This window comes from Prionailurus bengalensis, chromosome D2, assembly GCF_016509475.1.
Source record: "Prionailurus bengalensis isolate Pbe53 chromosome D2, Fcat_Pben_1.1_paternal_pri, whole genome shotgun sequence".
NCBI lineage: Eukaryota > Metazoa > Chordata > Mammalia > Carnivora > Felidae > Prionailurus > Prionailurus bengalensis.
The window spans coordinates 80,977,210-80,995,181 of NC_057351.1; the positions used below are offsets into that span (position 1 = coordinate 80,977,210).

At 51.7% G+C, this 17,972-nt stretch overlaps 1 protein-coding gene and 1 long non-coding RNA gene across 9 annotated transcripts in view; one reads left to right on the forward strand and one right to left on the reverse strand.

Moving 5' to 3' along the window:
• DHX32 (DEAH-box helicase 32 (putative)) overlaps window positions 1-17,972 on the reverse strand; it is a 58,960-nt gene that overhangs the window by 3,159 nt on the left and 37,829 nt on the right. For all 8 annotated transcript variants that reach the window (XM_043597832.1, XM_043597833.1, XM_043597836.1 and 5 more), the window contains 6 exons: window positions 13,532-13,777; window positions 12,120-12,219; window positions 11,874-12,032; window positions 2,806-2,997; window positions 1,980-2,129; window positions 292-479 (listed from right to left, as the gene is read on the reverse strand). In XM_043597832.1, coding sequence (XP_043453767.1) covers window positions 292-479; window positions 1,980-2,129; window positions 2,806-2,997; window positions 11,874-12,032; window positions 12,120-12,219; window positions 13,532-13,777 — 1,035 coding nt within the window. The remainder of the gene's footprint in view (window positions 1-291; window positions 480-1,979; window positions 2,130-2,805; window positions 2,998-11,873; window positions 12,033-12,119; window positions 12,220-13,531; window positions 13,778-17,972) is intronic.
• LOC122493374 lies at window positions 479-4,101 on the forward strand. The gene is made up of 2 exons (XR_006299874.1): window positions 479-1,899; window positions 2,340-4,101. It is a non-coding gene; the product is annotated as an uncharacterized LOC122493374 (long non-coding RNA).

Genomic DNA, 17,972 nt, shown 5'->3' on the forward strand with positions numbered 1-17,972 from the left:
GAGAGAGAAAGAGCCTTCATGCATGTGTACGGGGGAGGGGCAAAGAGAGGGAGAGAATCCCAAGCAGGCTCTGTGCTGTTAGTGTAGACCCCAGCGCTGAACCCACGAATGGTGAGGTCATGACCTCCAAATCAAGACTAGTATGCTCAACTGACTGAGCCACCCAGGTGCCCTGGTTTTCGGTTTTAAAGTTAACATCAATCAAAGAATCATCCTAAGTGAGAGATTCCTAACAGAATCATGGGAGATTTTGTAAAGACCCACCCCGAAGACGGCCCTCCCCGTTCTCACCTGCATGAAGTAGCCGGACAGAAGAGCTTTCTTTATGTTCAGAGCGTTTTCCTTGGAGCCAAAAGCAGGTTCTGCGCAGGGAAGCTCGATTCGCTTGACAATTTCTAAGAGTTCAGCTCGGATGACATCCGCCATCCTGAGCGCGCAGCAGTTGAGGAAGTAATCGTGACACCACTTTTCAACACAGTCTGGGAGGGAAAGAGGAGTAGAAGAAATGACTTGTCATAAGCTGTAAGAGCCCAGGCCGGGAACGAGGCATGATCTCCGTGTCCTCTGGACTCCTCCCCTAAAGAGGTGGTCACCTAAGTGACTGGGAGGGAGGCTGCGGTGGTTCCGGGACCCCGGCGAGCTCCACGAACCGCATGCTGCTGGCACTGACCCGTGAGCGGGTCACCCTTCGTCTGCAGCTCTGAAGGGGCACAGGAGGCTGGCCCCGACTGACACCCGTCTTGTGTACACGGCAAGGATGTACGAGGCCCCAACGTTTGATCCAACTAAGGAGAAAAGCATACGGTAGAAGTCCCCTGAGCCGTGAAACTCTCTCTGCATGTTTATAAGAAAAGGATCACTACTGGGCCGAGTTGGAAATTGTGGGAAGCTCACCTTCCTGCCCTAGCTGCAAATTTGTATTACAGTTCAGTCACCTGTTCAGTGTGAAGTTCTTTCGTGCCACCTGCAGTCACTTAGGGTGGATCCGGCGTTCTGCCTTGCCCTGGTGGTGCCCCCGGCCTTGGCACAGTGGGCAGAAGAGCCCGGCCGTGCACTCGGGCCCACTCAGCGCGACAAGAGCACGTACTTGGGCAAACAACGGCCACCCACCCCCCTTGCTCTCAAAAGAGGCCACCAAACTGCCTGGATCTTTTCTGGCTCCACTGACAACTTCTTCTTGTCAGCTGTGAAAAATGAGTCCCCCACTCTACAGAATTCTGCCATTCGAGCGGCTGTCCTGTCTTCCAGTTCACTTCCCATCCTATCGGAGCAAAGGAGGGTTAAGATGCTTCATGGAAAACGAAGGTCCCCTTGCAGGAAGGGAACTCACCGGCTGCCTTCGGGGGCCCAGCCTTCACCACGCCGCCCTAGCCTGTCGGCCCCTCGGGCTCCTCTTCCTGTCTTTATTAATGCCGAGCACTGGAGTCGCCCACGTACGTGCTTCCGGTCCCCTTTCCACTGGGTCCCTCTCCTGGAAACCCACGCACTCGCCCTTTCACATCAGGACTTCTGCCTCCGCTTTCACACGCGCCCTTCTGCTCTTGGCACAACTCCCCTCCCTCCTTGACCGACCTGTGGCCTGGTTCTCTTCTCCGGCCTCCTGCGGCACACCTGTCTACTCTTCCTGTTATCTGGAGCGGGGATCTGTTCGGCTTTGTTCTCCACGTCTGCGTTCTCTCTCCATCTAGTGAGTGTGCGAGTCAGGGAACGCACAAAGCACAGCTCTGACCCAAGGGCACTGAGAGATGGCAGTGCCCTTCTCTCCTCCCTGCACCCTGGAGGACGGGAGCTGTACCGTGCAAGACTCTGGGTCCCCATGTCATCGTGCCCAGGCACAGCAGCCAGTGCGTTTAGGGACTCGGGCGCCATCTGCTAGGCGACCAGCAGGGCCGGAGAAGGGTGAGTTACCAGCTCGGTTTTATTTGGGGAGGGAAGGGTGGAAACGAATAGGTTTCTCAGAATCGCGACCATTCACTTACGTTCGCTGGTGGAATTCAGAGCCGTGTCCTGGTAGGCCTTGTAAATGTTGATGAGGGTAAAGTGATCTCCTTCAGGATGTAAAAATGTCTTCCAACAAGTCAAGGCAGCCTCCTCAGCTCCACGCGGCAGATTAGAAAAGCAATTGGGAGCTTTAAGACACAAGAGGTCACGAGGTCAGCAACCCTGGAGCCCACTTCATGACCTTAGCACAACGCAGAGGGAGGGGCTCACCACTGTGTGCAGAACCGCTCCTGTCTGCTTCCCTGAATAAAGGTTATTCTTGCTTACTTAGAAGTCAAAGGGATGTAGGGTGAGTTCTCATGAATGTGTCTCTCCCTTTTCACGTTTGCTTCTCGCAGGTCTGGTTAGCAGAGTTAACAGCCTGCTGGTATTACCATCAGAGCAGGGGCACCCGAGACGCTTCGAGGGCAGTGGCTAGAACAGGATGGGAACTTTGAGGTCTAACGCGGCACGGCCTATGGCCTGTTCTGCCAGTAGAAGAACAAACTAAAACATATAAACCAAGAAGAATGAAGGTGGTAGGAAATAAACACCTAATTCTTTGGAGGAGAACACTCCCAGCAACGCATTTTTACTTCAATGTCTGATTAAGAAATTCACTGGGGTTTGAGGGATTTTTTCATATCAAGATAATCCTTATAACATTCTACGTTTCAAATCTAGTAAAATACTTCATTATCACTTCAAAAGGTGAAATGGATTACTACCTCCGTTAGGTACTTCATAAAATACTTCAAATGGACCTCATTTAACTCTGTCCCCGGGAAAGCCTCACAACGTGGAAGAACAGCCCTTCAGGGGTACCTGTCACCATGGCGGCGATCGTCAGCATCTCCTCTACGCAGTCGAATTCACAGGACGCTAAGATCGACTTTGAGAGTTGGGGGTCAAGGGGAAACTCCGACATGATGATCCCAAACTCAGAGAGATTCCCGTCATTGTCCAGCGCCGCCAGGTAGTCCAAGTCTTCCAGAGCCTGCATCAGACTTTCCGGCGCTAGCAAAGAAAAAAGCAGCAGCAGCTTACGTCATCTACAGCCAAGAGGGCGTAACGTACTGGACCTCCCTTCCCGCACAAAACAACCCTACGGGGCAAAATATGTGAAACAACCATTTACGAGACAACGGACGTCAGGCCGTGAAGGACAGTGATTCTTGAGAGGGGGACACCAATGAAGTGAGCCCCGTGGCTGCCCAGCTTAAGGCCTGGGGAGAGTTTCCCGCCTGCAGTACCAGCGGGGACCCAGGTGGGGCCTGCCAGACTCCCTGAGTTATAAAGATGGTGCTGAGCGTGTGGGGAGACTCAGGCGGCCAGGGCCTGCAGGTGGGGGAACACCTGACAGGAGAGAGCCATAGAGAGACAGGAATCAGAAGATCTCTGAAAGGTCCCCTCGATGCATCGGCAGAGCACGCGTAAGAAACTATGTCAGGCCGCAACAAGAACCATCCAGACAATTAGACGGACAGTGCCTGATGCTCACACGGGATCTAGGATACTGTCCACTTCTACCCACTGGGCTGGGAAACCTCACAACTCAGGGGCCCTGGGCAGGAGACACGGAAGGGACGAACTACCCCCTGGACGTGCACCGCTCCACTCCACTGAACAAACAAACCCAGGATCTGGAAGGATCATCCTGCAGCCAGGATAAAGGTCAGGCATGTTTATAGGAATACAAAATATCCAATACCCAACACAGCAAAGTGCACAATGTCTAGCATACGATAAAAAATTATGAGGCATGAAGAACAGGAAGCTCCAGTCCCATAATAAAGAGAAAAATTAACCAAATGAAACTGACCCAGGACTCGGATGACAGAAATAGTAGACAAGGATGTTAAGAGCTATTTGCCAGTGCACAGAAGGGCAGAAGGCTGATTTTCTCTGTATCTATGTTTCCCCTTTAAATTTATATGATGTCAGTAATGGTGTGTTCATTATATATGCTTAATCTCCACCAAAAAAGATAATCCACCTATTCAAAACAAGGTATTCTTGCCCTTGTAGAATAAGATTATATTAATAAAAAATACACGTGTGTTTCACCTGTCTAGTAGGTGACAAAGCAATAAAAGCCACAGAAAGAAGCAAATCACACAGTATTAAGCTGCTATCACGTTCTGTCCCCGAAATGGAAGGATTTTTGAGCACGACTGGATAGCTTTCCTTTGTCTGAACTCCAGCATGTGCCCACTGAGCAGGAGACAGACCGTGGGGACCTGAGAGGCAATTTTAACCTACTGGCATCAGGGAGTTCGAGGTAACAGTAAAAATTTCCTTATTTGTTGTTCAAACACTGCTAAGCTGCTTGTCAGAATTTCAGGCAACTCACGTGACTCAAAAGCCAGTCCGTCACCAACTCGGATTTGATAACGTCCCCTCTTTCCTAACAAGACAACGCTGAAAACACCGGGAGACACCACTGTGGGTTTTGGCAAACAGCTTGCTGCGGCTGCCCGCGATTCAGCGCGTCTCCAGTCCTTTCACTGCAGAGCAGAGCAGGTGACGGGCCTGCTCTCGGCCTGTGCCACCTGGGCTGCAGGCAAAAGCAGTGGCCCCAGCGAACGTGCCCGGACCTGACATAGGTTGGAGCACAGTTTTCATCCCCAGCTGGGAGAAGAGAAGTTGAACTTCCCTGTTGGTTTGGAACTCCGTCACTGAGACTGACTGCGGAGCACAGCAGGGCTGCCCAGGAGGTCCCCCACCCTCCCTGGGCCCTGACGCCTCGGTCCCGCCTGGGTGCCGCACGGAGCCCTGGCGTGCTCCTCATCCGTTCTTGGGGACCCCCAGGCAAAGAGGAGACCTCGAGAAGACGTTCCCGGGAAGGAAACAGATGGGCTGTTGAAGAAACAAGTCCGAGGGTTCTGTCAGTGAGCCGTGAGATGGAGGAAGAGCTGACTTGCCGGAGAAGGTACGAGAAGCGGGAAGGGAAACAAGCCTCGCAGATTAAACGCAGCTGGAGGCGTGAGGAGCTCACTTAGTTACAGAAAACGGTGTAGGAACAGTTCCTATAAATCAGCGACACTGGTGCGTTGTACGTTACAGGACCTTCAGCAACTGTCCCTGACTTCACAACCTGGCTTCACGACCAGGCTCTGTCCCCAAAAGGCACTGCTTGTCCCCGTTTTTATGCCCTGCGGTGGAGGCTGCACATGGGATTACCGGCAGAAATGACTTCTTAATTCTGCTCCCACCCTCACACCAGAAAAAGGGTGTTCCTGAGGCTTGATCATATTAGAAGCAACAAGTTAATGAATGTAGATTTTACAGGTGAAGGAACTAATAATGAACTGAATAGAATTTGCCGATATTGCATGCCACACTTTAAGACCTGTCCCCAGTGTGGCTCCTAAAATTGTTTTAGCTAAAGATCAGGCTTAGAAGAGGCTCTTTATGGCAGTGTCGCTTAAGTGTGACCCATGGGAAATACTGCTAACAGATGTCTCGGGCAGAACAGGGCAAGGAGCCTCTCCCGGTAAGCGGTCCCCAAAGCCAGGGCTGGTCCCTCTCCTCCCGCCATACTCCTTACCCTGCTTTCTATCTGGTAAGGATATAGCATCAAAGTTCAATCGGAGTCATTAGAATCGGAAAGGATTTTCGAGGCAGGGTGGCCTCCACTGGTAAACGGAAGAGACCCATTTTCAATGCCACACCCACTCCTTTCTGGCAGGAGCCGAGGTCCTCTGTACCCAGCCTTGCTGTGGCCGGGGCTTTTGGGGAACGGCAGTGCCCGCCTGGCACCGTCTGCAGCACGAGGCGGGGGCGGCCCGGCCCCTCCAAGCTGACCTAGCTGTGTGCTCAGACTTCTCACACGCCCCCTCTGCCCCTGACCGTGCCGTGGAAGGAGACCCAGACGAGACAGCCACGGGCACCTCCGTCACTGCCACCCCGGCACAAGCCTAGGGAGGGACCACGAGGGGAAGAAAGGAGCCGAGGCTGCTCTGTTGGCTGTTTGCTGATTGACTTACTCCCTTATAAGGATGACACTCAACTCATTCACTCGCTTCCTCCTAAGCCACTCATGGCTTCTTGTGCGGCTGGCACTTGCAAGGCCCTGGGGGCAGGCACACACGTGGACGGGCTCAATCGTGGCCTTCCAGAACTGGCGGTCTGAGGAGGGACATCGACACAGAACCCAACACTCCCTTTCCAATGTGCTGGGAATGCGGTTTTACCTAGGAGCGTGCCTCCACTCCCAGAGAAGCATGTGAGCTGTACCGTGTGACCGCCTCCTACACTGCCACCAACCCCCACACAGGGCTGACCGGTTCAGGGTGGGCCCCCTCTCAAACAGCCGATGACTCTATGGTGGGAGTCTTAGGAGTCTGGACCCAGAGAAACTGGGATTTCCAAGGGCTGACTCAGGACATCGTAAGGCTCGAGGCAGAACACGGCCAACTTTCTGCCATGTGGACTGGAAAGAGAGCAAAGGAGAAGAACCACGAGAGAAGGATATGGTTCGTGGGAGCCATGTTGGGCTCTCGCGGAAGTGTGGAGCCTGCTTGGGGTTCTCTCCCTCCTTCCTCCCTCTCTCTGTCCCTCCCTCTCTCGGCCCCTTCCCTGCTCGCACTGTTTCTCCCTCAAAATAAAAGAAACAAGTAAACGTTTTTTAAAACTGTAGCTTCTGGTCCCAAGTGGTTTTAGGACTGGGACTTGGGCATTGCGTGTGCTGCAGAGTCCACAGAAGGAAGAGACTGAGGAATCGGATGGCTCTGGGTTGACACCATAGACTCTCAAGTCAGGACTTTTAGGGAATAGGTTAAGAGTTTGATTCTGAAAATAGGAAGGAAACACTTCTGCTTCCCTGAGTTTCAAAGGACATGCTCCTAAAGCCTGGCATTTGCCTACTTCCTACCCCCCATACACTATACACGGCACTTTTGCATAATCTCATTTAAATCTCGTTTCCCCAAGTTCATTTATTTTGAGACAGAGAGAGAGCGAGCGAGAGCACACAAGTTGGGGGGGGGGGGAGAATCCCAAGCAGGCTCCACACCCCCAGGGTGGACACTGATGCAGGGCTCAGACCCGCGAACCGTGAGATCATGACCTCAGCCCAGATCAAGAGTCGGACACTTAACCGACTGAGCCACCCAGGCGCCCCCTCATTTGAACCTCTTTGTAACCCCCTGACACAAGAGGGCAGACACTGTATCCTCATGCTACAGATGAGGAAAAGGTAAGTGACCTGCCAAAGGCAGGGGCCTGAGCGGCCCAGCTCTGCCAAACGAGGATGTGAGCCCAGGCCTCTGCACCTGCAGCACGCCTCCTGGCTCCACGTCCAAGCTCTGCTGTGACCCACCGCGATTCCTCAGAGGCAGCCTGGTGCTGCCTCCCAACGCCTGTGCTCTGGTATCTGCTCTTCCCACCGTGGAAACCGCGTTGTGTGTGCCCGTCCGCGGCTCGGGGCCCACGTGCCTGTCGCAGAGTGTGGGTAGGAGTCGTGCAGGTGGTGACAGACATAGTATTTACCGTGTGCCTGTGCGTTTCTTTAAATTTTTTTTAACGCTTATTTTTGAGAGAGGCCGAACATGGGCAGAGAGGGAGGGAGACACAGAATCCGAAGCAGGTTCCGGGCTCTGAGCTGTCAGCACAGAGCCCGATGTGGGGCTTGAACCCACAACCCGTGAGATCGTGACCTGAGCCCAAGTCGGACGCTTAACCGACTGAGCCACCCAGGTGCCCGTGTGCCCATATTTCTAAGGGCCCCACGCATGGTAACTAATTCATCTTGACAATTCTATGAACCAATTACTCTGATTACACTCCCATTCAGATGAAGAAACAGACCCTGAGAAAGTGACATAATGCTGGATGTGACACAGCGAGCCAGGGGGGCGGGACCGGAGCCCTGGCAGTCTGCTCAGGAGCCTGAGCTTTCAGTGTCCCCCCGCCCTGGCTCCCCAGGGACGGCCCGCTCCCTTGTCTCGTCCCAGCTTAATCGTGCACCCTCGAATGCCCCTTTCACCCTCGAATGCCCTGGCCTGGCTAACAAGTCACTTGCTCACAGGACCTATGAAGAGCCTAGTGCGGATCAAGAGCTGAAAATGCTTCCTTCCATTCTGCGCCTTACAAAATCTCTCCCATTCTCAGCTTCGCTTTCTGAAAAATTACTTTGTTGCTTCCAGCATCTTCCAAGATCCTCATTCAGCCGCCCCTGGGTTGTCCTACTTTATCTGTGCCTCTTTTTCCCATTCCCACCCGGCCACCTGAACACTGCAATAAACTCCGTGTGGCCTCAGACACTCATTCACAAACCCACGCTGGGCCTTCCTGCCGGGATGGCGCCAGACCACCTGCTCACCTCTGGGGCTGTCTGGGGGCGGCGGGCAGCGGACGGAAGCGTCCTTGGCGAGGCTGTGAGTGCCACTGTGAGCGTGGAGTCTGCAGCCCACACTCCCTCTGTTCTCCTCTCAGTACAGACTGTAATGTGTAAAGACCCTTCTGTGAACCCCGAAGCAAAATACAATGTTTCCAGTGACATAGAGACCTGCACGTGTGCTTCTCCAGTGTGCGCACAAACGGCTTTATCGTGGCGGCCAGAGTTCCAGAAGATCCTGATTTCTTGATGCCGGACTCCTCACCGCAGATCAACCCATTGCAGCATCTTTAATCCCTCTTTCTGCCCACACCGATGCTGGCCTCTGCAGCCCCGACTTTATTCTGTCCCTGCGTGCTCTCCCGTTTTCTTGAGCTCTCATCCTGCACATGATGTCTGGCAAGTCTGTGTGTAGGGGTTCATCTCCTAGATCATTCTGAAGCCAGTGGTCTGGCCACCCCCAAAATGGGTTCTGCCTCCTGATACACAGATGACCTCTGATGTAGCCCAGTGCACCGCAGCTAGTTTGTCTCCAGTTGCTGTGCGGGTGCCATCGCCTTCCCGGAGGAGGAGACGTGGTCAGTCCGTCCGACGCCTCCGATGCAGACTGCCAGTGATGGCGTCGCTATGATGGAGGCCAACAGTCAGCACCAGGCAGGAAAAAACAACTGGTTCTTTTTTTTTCTTTTTTAAGAGATCAGTATCAAGGGAGTTCAGTGAATAGCCTGTAGCCTAGTTATGCCAGATTCATTTTCACATGGCTCATGAACCCTGAAAAGGGTAACACGTTTGCTGCATTTGCGTATTTCAATTAGCAGCTGAATTAATGCAGCAGCTGCAAGCGTCATCTTTATTTCCTTCTAAAACGATGAGTCAGACTTCGTCCACAGTTCTCTTTTCCCCGAACACAGCAGAACACGGATGTGTGCACGCTGTCAGGAGACAAAAAGGAACTGCCCCCCAACCCTCTGTCCCCGGTTCTCAGCTCCAGGCAGCGCAGCGGGAGGCTGGCGGGAGGAAGCGGGGTCTGCCCTGCTGCGGTTTGCCGTCTGCTCTTTGGAATCTCTGACGTTACAAAGCCTGCTTTTCTTCTCCCTTCCTGGCAAGGCCACCAGACACCTACCGTCTGGAATGGGAAGATACCCGGGGACCCGACACGTGGTGACTCTGGGGCCGGAGCGATGAGCGGCGCAACTGGAAGAGTGGGTTTCAGAAACGAAGCGCGTCTCTGCAGAGCTCGGTGCCCGGAAGCTCTCGGCAGGGCTCACTGTGGCCGCCGGCCTCTGACAGAAGCCAAGCCGTCTGAAGCTGAGGTCACCGTGAGAAACCTGAGAAACGGGGGCGCGTGGCCCAGACCCTCGCTTGCTTCCTCAGCAACCAGAGGAAACGCCGGGAGAAGGATGGGTGGCCGTTTGACGGCCCCGGGGTGGAGGCTACCGGGATGTTGTCCCCCGGCCCCGTCGGACTCCCCACGATTCCCGTGACCCCACACTGTCCAGTAAGACAAATGCGCCGAGCCGAGGTCGCCACACACGCTCTACAACCTTACGTCCCCAGAGCTCCTCCTGCCTAGGTCGGTGCACCCAGCAGACACGCATTCCTCGCTTCGGCCGGTGACCCAGGAGCCGGGCCCCAGGAACGCTCTTCTCAGGCAGGGAGGCCGGGAGCCAAGCAAAATCGGCTCACGTCCCCCGAGGCCCGCGGGAGGGTGGCGCCGCGTGGCCGCCACCCAGGTGCGAGCCCATTTTCCCAGGTACATTTCCTCGACGCACATCCTACTCCGGCTTCTTCTCTGTCCTGTCTGCGTCTCGGCTCCTCTGCTGCTCACCCTGGAGGAGGTCTTCCCGCTGCCCTGTGCTCTGACACCTGCATCCTCTAGGCCCTTAGGGAAGCCAGTCTCCCTCCCAAGGACAGCCTCTCCGGGGGCTCCGTGCCCCCCACCCCAGGTCATGGTGGCTTCCAGGGGCCCCGCACATGGTCCTGCAGACTTGGCACAGTGGGCAGATGGGGCAGGGGCACGGATGCTGCAGAAGAGTTGTCTGCAGTCCTTCTGGAAGGACAGAGAGCTCCCGGGAGGAAATGGCTGCAGAGGAAGTAGACGGATTTCAGAAGGAGCAGCTCGGGTCCCTCTCCCTCCTAGAGATCCCCCTGCTCCTTAGGTGAGAAAGTCTGCACTGAAAATCTAAGACCCCAAAGGGTTCCCCAGAGTAATTGATTTTTCACGGTGTTTACTGGGAGAGTTTTGTTGTAAACCTCTGAAAGGCTCCAGGGAAGGACGCAACACTGGTGCAGAGCAAGGTGCACCTGCCGGGCCCTCAGGGTGAGGAAACTTCTGGCGATGCTCCTGGGGTGCCCTGAGGCGGCAGGCGCCGCTGGTCCCACCCACGCCGACTTCTCGCACCCTCCTCACAGGGCCGCGCCACTTAGAAGGAGAAGCTGTCTCCACTGTCGACTTTGCACCTGTCACCTTTAGAGCACCTTCCTCTTAACCCACTCCAAATCCTACCAGTCATTTTCGGAAATATTTGAGAAAGAGTTACTCTAAAATAATGTACTTCTCGGGGCGCCTGGGTGGCTCAGTCAGTTGAGCATCTGACTTTGGCTCAGGTCATGATCTCATGGTTTGTGACATGGCTTTGAGCCCCATGTCGGGCTCTGTGCTGACAGCTCGGAGCCTGGAGCCTGCTTCGGATTCTGTGTCTCCCTCTCTCTCTCTGCCCCTCCCCTGCTCATGCTCTGTCTCTGTCTCTCAGTAATAAATAAACGTTAAAAAATAATTTTAAATAATGTACTTCTCAAGTGCTTGTAAATCCTACCAGCACTGCTGGGCAAAATGACAGAAGAACAGGAACAGAGAGAAAACATCCCAAACAAAGAAGAAATTCCACTGTTTCCAAGTATGCTCTCTGCTTACACGGTCTTTTGTGACTCTCTCGTGTGCATGTGATACAGAACCCGGATCAGTAGGTTGTCATCCACCGCCCCCTCCCCTGCCCCCCACCTGCCACCGTCTGATACACATACTGACAATTTCAACCACTGGCCTAAAGTGTGAAAAAAATTAAGGACGTTCTTTTTATCAAAGCACAAGTGAACTAAGTTATCAGTGAAGAGCAACCAATCCTTTCAGTCAGGACCCTCCATGGGGGACTCACGTACCCACTCTGTTTCGGTGAGGTCAAGCTGCTGGTCCGAGAACAAAGCAGCGGTTCCCAAGGTAAAGACGCCTGGACGCGGGCAGGGGGCAGTGGGAAGGGGCTGCCTGTGGAAGAGGCCACTCTCGGGCCGGGACTGGCCACCCCTGCCCAGCCGCCCGGGCTCCAGGGTCCAGATCATTCTCCAGTGTCAGGGCAAGAAGTTCCTACAGGTTTGTCGAAAAATGACCTCAGAGGACATGTGCCTCTAACGGGGACAATGCTTGTACGACCAAATCTCCGCACCGCCTGCCTGTGCCACCGAGTGCCACCTGCTCTCAGGCCCGGGCCCGGGCAGGGGCACACGTCTCCGCCACGTCTCCACCACGCGCCCCGAGAACACTCGAGCACACAGCTACCTGGTCTGTTGATGAAGTCACAGTGGCCTAAGCCCGCGATGTCTATTCTCTTCACGAACAGCACCATGCTGGTCAGGTTCGCCTCCTGCATCTCGGCTGGCTTGAGCGGCCGCATGTCTTTGGAGGCGAACTCCTCAGAGTACAGACGGAAGAGTTTTCCTGGAAGAAACCAAGGGACATGGTTACGATGGCTCCCGGTCGCCTGCCTCCGGGGATTTGCAGCCGTGTTCGTGGCCGTGGTGCTACCTGGAGAAGACGAACCGACAATCTGCTTGCGTATCTCCGCTTGGCTTTGGCTGATGGGCTGCGTGACGAGTGAGTTCGCTCTGATTCTAGGGTTGTACACCTGTGAACAGAAAGACAGCATCTTTTTAGTATCACATCGCTCAAGATTTCGCAGGCTCGCCGGACCGGAGGGGACTGCGTGGCCCAGGGCACTTTGCGAAATGCCCAACTACAGACTCATTTTCTCGGGATGACTTTTGTTATTGTTTCGCTTGCCCTGAGAGAGAAACGGCTAGTGGCTTGATAAATGGATTTAGAGACTGTCTGCTTTCAGTGTAGGTTCAATAAACACAGGGCCTCCGCACCATCTCCCGAAATACTGGTGGTGTCGCTTCTCAAAGCACGACCCTGTGAACGATGACGGATCGTCACACGCCACACAGAGGAAAGGATGATCACCCGCCGGTGCTGTGTCTCTTCAAGGTTCCATTCAAGTTGTGATCTCAGCGGTCTGACCTTGACAACATATGCTGAGCCCTCCCAGTGCTAGGGGCTCAGACAAAAACGGCATATGGCACCAAGCGGGATTTTTCCTACGGGTGGTTTGAGGGGGAAAGTGACAGCCCTGGGTTCTCTGAACGGTGGACGAATTCAGTTAAGAGCCCAAACCGGTTCCCAGGGAGCCTTCAGAACGGCTGGAATTGCTCTGTGACAGTAACATACTGCGGGGACCCAGTTTCCTAAAGGGGTAAAAGCTACGTAAACCTCTAATGATGTGAAATGGATCAATACCCTGGTACGTTTCTTTTCAAGTTCTTAAATGCTATGATTCCTTAAGTTCCAGTGTCTTTGAGAGTTTGAGATAGCCTACTTTCATTTTCCTAATTTTTTTTTTACTTACAGGTAGTTATAAAAGTATTGTTAAAAATTTAGGATAGGATTTCATCCTGTCAACATTAAACCCAAAATCTGATAAAATTAAAGCCAGTGTACTCGAAACTAAATTCTGGTAAATCACCAAGATGCTAATTACTTTGAGAAAGGGGGTCCCCCCAAGACACTCAGACGATGTACGTAGGAAAAGACTGGTTCAGGAGTCGGACCCTTTGCCTTGCTAGCACCCTAGCTGAAGAAAAACCACTGACAAGAGGAGCCATCACCTTTCTGCTTTAGTAGCTATGTCTTTTCTCAAAACGTTTTCCTCTGGCACCCCAATTAGCGTGGGGATTACCGACAAGCTAACGAAAGGCAGTAGTGGGTAGGCAAGACTGGTCACCGGCCGCGATAATCCTCCTGTGTGCGCATGGGCAACTCAGAGACTCATCAGATCGCAGAGTTCATCCTCACTTCCTGCTCGATACGATGGCAGGAACCCGAGAAATGGATTCTCGATGCTCATCAGCAGGCTATTTATGCACGTGACAAGAATTTACCTTTCTCCTTTCCACACCCACGTCGATGACAAATTTGACTGTGTTACTCCAGATCAAAGACTCTCCAGAGCTAGTGGTTAGCACCACTCTCCTCTGATAAACTTGGCATCTTTTTTCTGTTTCCTCATTTGGCTTGAACAATGCACATTTCTCTTCTGGGTACAGAGGAACCACCATCAGCTCCCCTAGATCTGGGTTCAAGTTAGATCCTTCTTGACAGACAATTTCATAGGCCTTTTCAATATCCTAAAGTAAAAAAAATAACATCATCCATGAGAATAAAATATGTTACAACTTCATCACTTTAAAAAAAGATGTCTAAGTTAAACAAAACTACAGGCAAAAGGTACATAATGTATGCAGGGAAAGAAATACCTGTGTTGTTGTCTCTGTGAATCATTACATGAAAAGAAGACCCGACTAGATGAGTACATTTCTTTGGGGAAGTTAAATGTAACTTATAAACAATTTCATTGCTTTTCGTCCAAAATGGTCTTCCTCTTGGGAAATGTACTGCCCGTGCCTTTTTATGCATTTATCTTATTTTTCTAGATTGATGCAATTTCTCATATCCATTAACAATGACAGGTAAACAGAAGCTATCCTCATATTGATGGTGACGCATCACTGTGCTTTAATGGTGGAAGAACTAAGAATTCTAAAACAATCTCTGGGTCTGTAATAAAAGCATACACACACCCATTCTGTAACCAGGGTCTCTGGGTCACTCTGACCCATTAGCCTTTAAGATCGTGTAAATGGAATGAAGTCGGCAGGAGACAGTCACTGCTGATTTACACACTGTGGCATGATTCAAGCATGTAGAAATATCCTTTTAAATTGTTTCACTGACAAATGTATTGGGGGAAGAAAAAGTAAGTTATTGCCCCAAAAACTATGCATTAAGTAAGGGGGCAAAATGCTCCAAAGGCAAGGCATTTTAGATACTATTTTTCTTTTCTTTTTTAACATTTATTCATTTTTGAGAGTGAGAGAGACAGAGTATGAGCAGGGGAGGGGCAGAGAGAGAGACACAGAATCCAAAACAGACTCCAGGCTTCGAGCCGTCTGCACAGAACCCGACGCGGGGCTCAAACTCACGGAGTGCAAGATCATGACCCGAGCCGAAGTCGGATGCTCAACTGACTGAGCCACCCAGGCGCCCCTAGATAGTATTTTTCCATTTCTCAAATACAACTAGATTTTTAGGACCTCAAATAAAAGAGGTGTCATTTAATGTAACTCTTAAACCTTTGGAATTTACGTTTCTGAAGTTTCTACTTTCTTCAGGGCCCAGCTAACAAACTACCGAATGGAAGAAGTCTCATTTCGTTCATCAGATTGCACTAAAAATCTACATGAAAAAGATGACTTCTCGTGACCACTAAGAGTTTTGAAGGCCTAAGACCTATTCCATTTTCCAGTGTCCAGCTCGTTCTCCTTCCTTCCCTTCATCTGTAGAAGAGGGTTGAGTTGACTCAGGGTTTTGTAGGGGACACATCTGCCTAGAAGATGGCATCACAGGTCTCTAAGGCCTGGGGAGAGCTGTTGGAAAGTGACTCCCGGGCCTCCAGGAGGCCCCAGGAAGCAGGGCAGAGGCTTCCACGGGAGCAGCTGTCAGGGACACCCTCCCGTGTAGACCCCTCTGTTCCGCACAGAGGTGGCGTCCTTGGGGCAGATTTCTACCAAGCCAAGAGAGTACCTGCTGATCATAATAAATGAAAACTTGCCAGTTGGAACACTCAGAACAAAATGATTTCTCCGTATTTCTAATTCTGATCACATCACCATTCCACGTGCGGACAGCCTATTAGAAATTACCAGGAGGAGGACAGAGATGTGAGCTTTGTCTCCTGCCCCTGGCTGCTGCTCGACCCCCCAGGACAGGCCCCATTCCATCCCTCCCGGATGACCCCCCCCCCCCTCCCCGCCCCGCCGCCCCTGAACAGGCTGCCACAGGCGTTCCTGGAGCCGGAAAAGGAGGCTGATTCCAGCAGCCCACTTGTGGGCAATTATTTTTCAAAATAAACCTTCCAACTGCACTCAAACATTTCTTATTCTCTTTGGATACTCTTCAAAAAGTGATTTGGGCCACTCAGTTTTTTATTTGCTTCCCATTGCTAAAGCTTTGTGGTTGTAGGTGGGTTCTAAGGTTGAGTTTTGTTCTGAATGGAGAACGAAAAAAAGAAGAAAAAAAAACTCTTCAAAAGGAAAAAAAAAAAGCAGAGCAAAATAGACACTGACAGTGTGCACAGTGTAGGCGCTTCAGGCTCAGCTAACAAAGGATTTGAGGCCATAACCTTCAGAATTTGAAGGAAAAAGAAAGCTTAAAATACTGTTCACTTTTTTTTTTAATTTTTATTTTTCAGAGAGAGAGAGAGAGACAGAGTGCAAGCAGGGGAGGGAGAGAGAGACACAGAATCTGAAGCAGGCTCCAGGCTCTGATTTGTCAGCACAGAGCCCAAAGTGGGGTTCGAACCCACGAACCGCGAGATCATGACCTGAGCTGAAGTCGGACGCTCCACCGACTGAGCCACCCAGCGCCCCAAAATACTGTTTATTCACTTCCTTCTTACTCAATGTGTCTGTGCACTTACCCATGTGGGGCCTTCCTGAGTCACCTGCAAAGCCACGGAAAGCACGGTGACACACGCAGGGAGATCCCCGGCCCCAAGACGAAAAGGCCCACAGCGACGCAAATACGCAGGGCATTTCCCAGAAAACCTTCCAGGCGACAGTGCCGTCCTGTTTAAAGCAGCACAGCAATCTGGCTCCTGGCACCATAAATCCCAACTTCATTTTCTACTTCACATATTTCACTTTTTTTTTTTTCAGGTTAAAAGTTAAAGGATAAGGAACTATAAACACTGAGGGCTCAAAGTCTCAATTGAGTGTCAAAACACAGGACAGCCTGTGACGATGGGGATTAATTCACAGCAGGTTGAGGTGCTGAGCGAGCTGTTACAGACAATGGGAGGCACCCAATGGTCACCAACCCAAAATGTGTGAGGGCATTTCTACAATTTCCACTGTATCTCTTTAGGGGTGCCTGGGGGGCTCAGTCGGTGGAGCGTCCGACTTCAGTTAAGTGTCAGTTAAGTGTCCAACTTCGGCTCAGGTCATGATCTCACAGTTCGTGGGTTCAAGCCCCGCGTCAGGCTCTGTGATGACAGCTCGGAGCCTGGAGCTTGTTTTGGATTCTGTGCCTCCCTCTCTCTCTGACCCTCCCCCGTTCCCTCCCCCGTTCATGCTCTCTGTCTCAAAAATAAACATTAAAAAAAATTAAAAACAAAATAAAACTAAAAATAAAACAAAATAAAAATAAAATAAATAAAATAAATAAAATAAAATAAAATAAAATAAAATAAAATAAAATAAAATAAATAAAATGTATCTCTCAAAGGGCACCTGGAGGGCTCAGTTGGTTAAGTGTCTGATTCTTGATTTTGGCTCAGGTCATGATCTCACAGTTTGTAGGATCGAGCCCTGTGTGGGGCGCTGTGCTGACAGCACAGAGCCTGCTTGGGATTCTCTCTCTCTCTCTCTCTCTCTTCCCCCCTCTCTCTCTTCCCCTCCCCTGCTTGCACTCTCTCTCAAAATAAACATTCAAAGATTCTTAAAATTAAAAAAAATGTATCTCTTAAAAAATGACAGTGCATTTCTGTTAATGTACTGAACTGCTTGGATTTGCTTTCACGGGACATTTAACTGCTGTGGCAGGTTTTAACGTTTTATATGGAAATCAAGAAAGTTTCAAATAGTATGGGGGGTGGGGTGTGACCAACAGCGGCTAACATGGATTTCAGAGCAAGGCACATTTGTCGAAGAGAGAAACTGCGAGACCACAGGAGAGGGAGAGGCGTACCTTAATCCTGGCAGACGTGGTAAAGAAGAAAAGGGAAAAGTCCGGCAGGGGACTGAACTGCGTCCAGCCTGTTAGGTGGGACACGAGGACAAGCGAGCCCAATGCCAGCTGTGGAAGGCGGAGCTGGACTGGGAGAGAAAGCTGGTCCCGGCAGAGGTTTGCTGAAGCCAGCGGGACGCTGGCGACCCAGACCTGCCGTGAGCCGGTGCACCAAGAGGAGCCTGGCTCACGGGTTCCAGGGCTGGCCCCAGGTCAGACCCGCGGCACCTGCCCACCATCGTGGCCTCGCTCCCAGAGGCTCGGAACCGTAAGATCTGCACGCGACAAGTTTGTTTTCCTAAAATCCATTTTGGAATTTTTGTCTACTCTGACTTGAAAGACTACTCATTCTATCAGTCTTGATTATCCTTTCTCCCTCCCGCCCAGAAACTCATGTCTTCTTTTTCACCTGGTGACTGACCATTCATTCTGCCAATCTTCCCTTCCTCAGGCTTCGCCCGGTTACACTGAGAACCTGTAACCGTCCTCATGGATCCTTCCCCTGGCCGCCTGTTCATCTTACCACTCTCCTCGGGA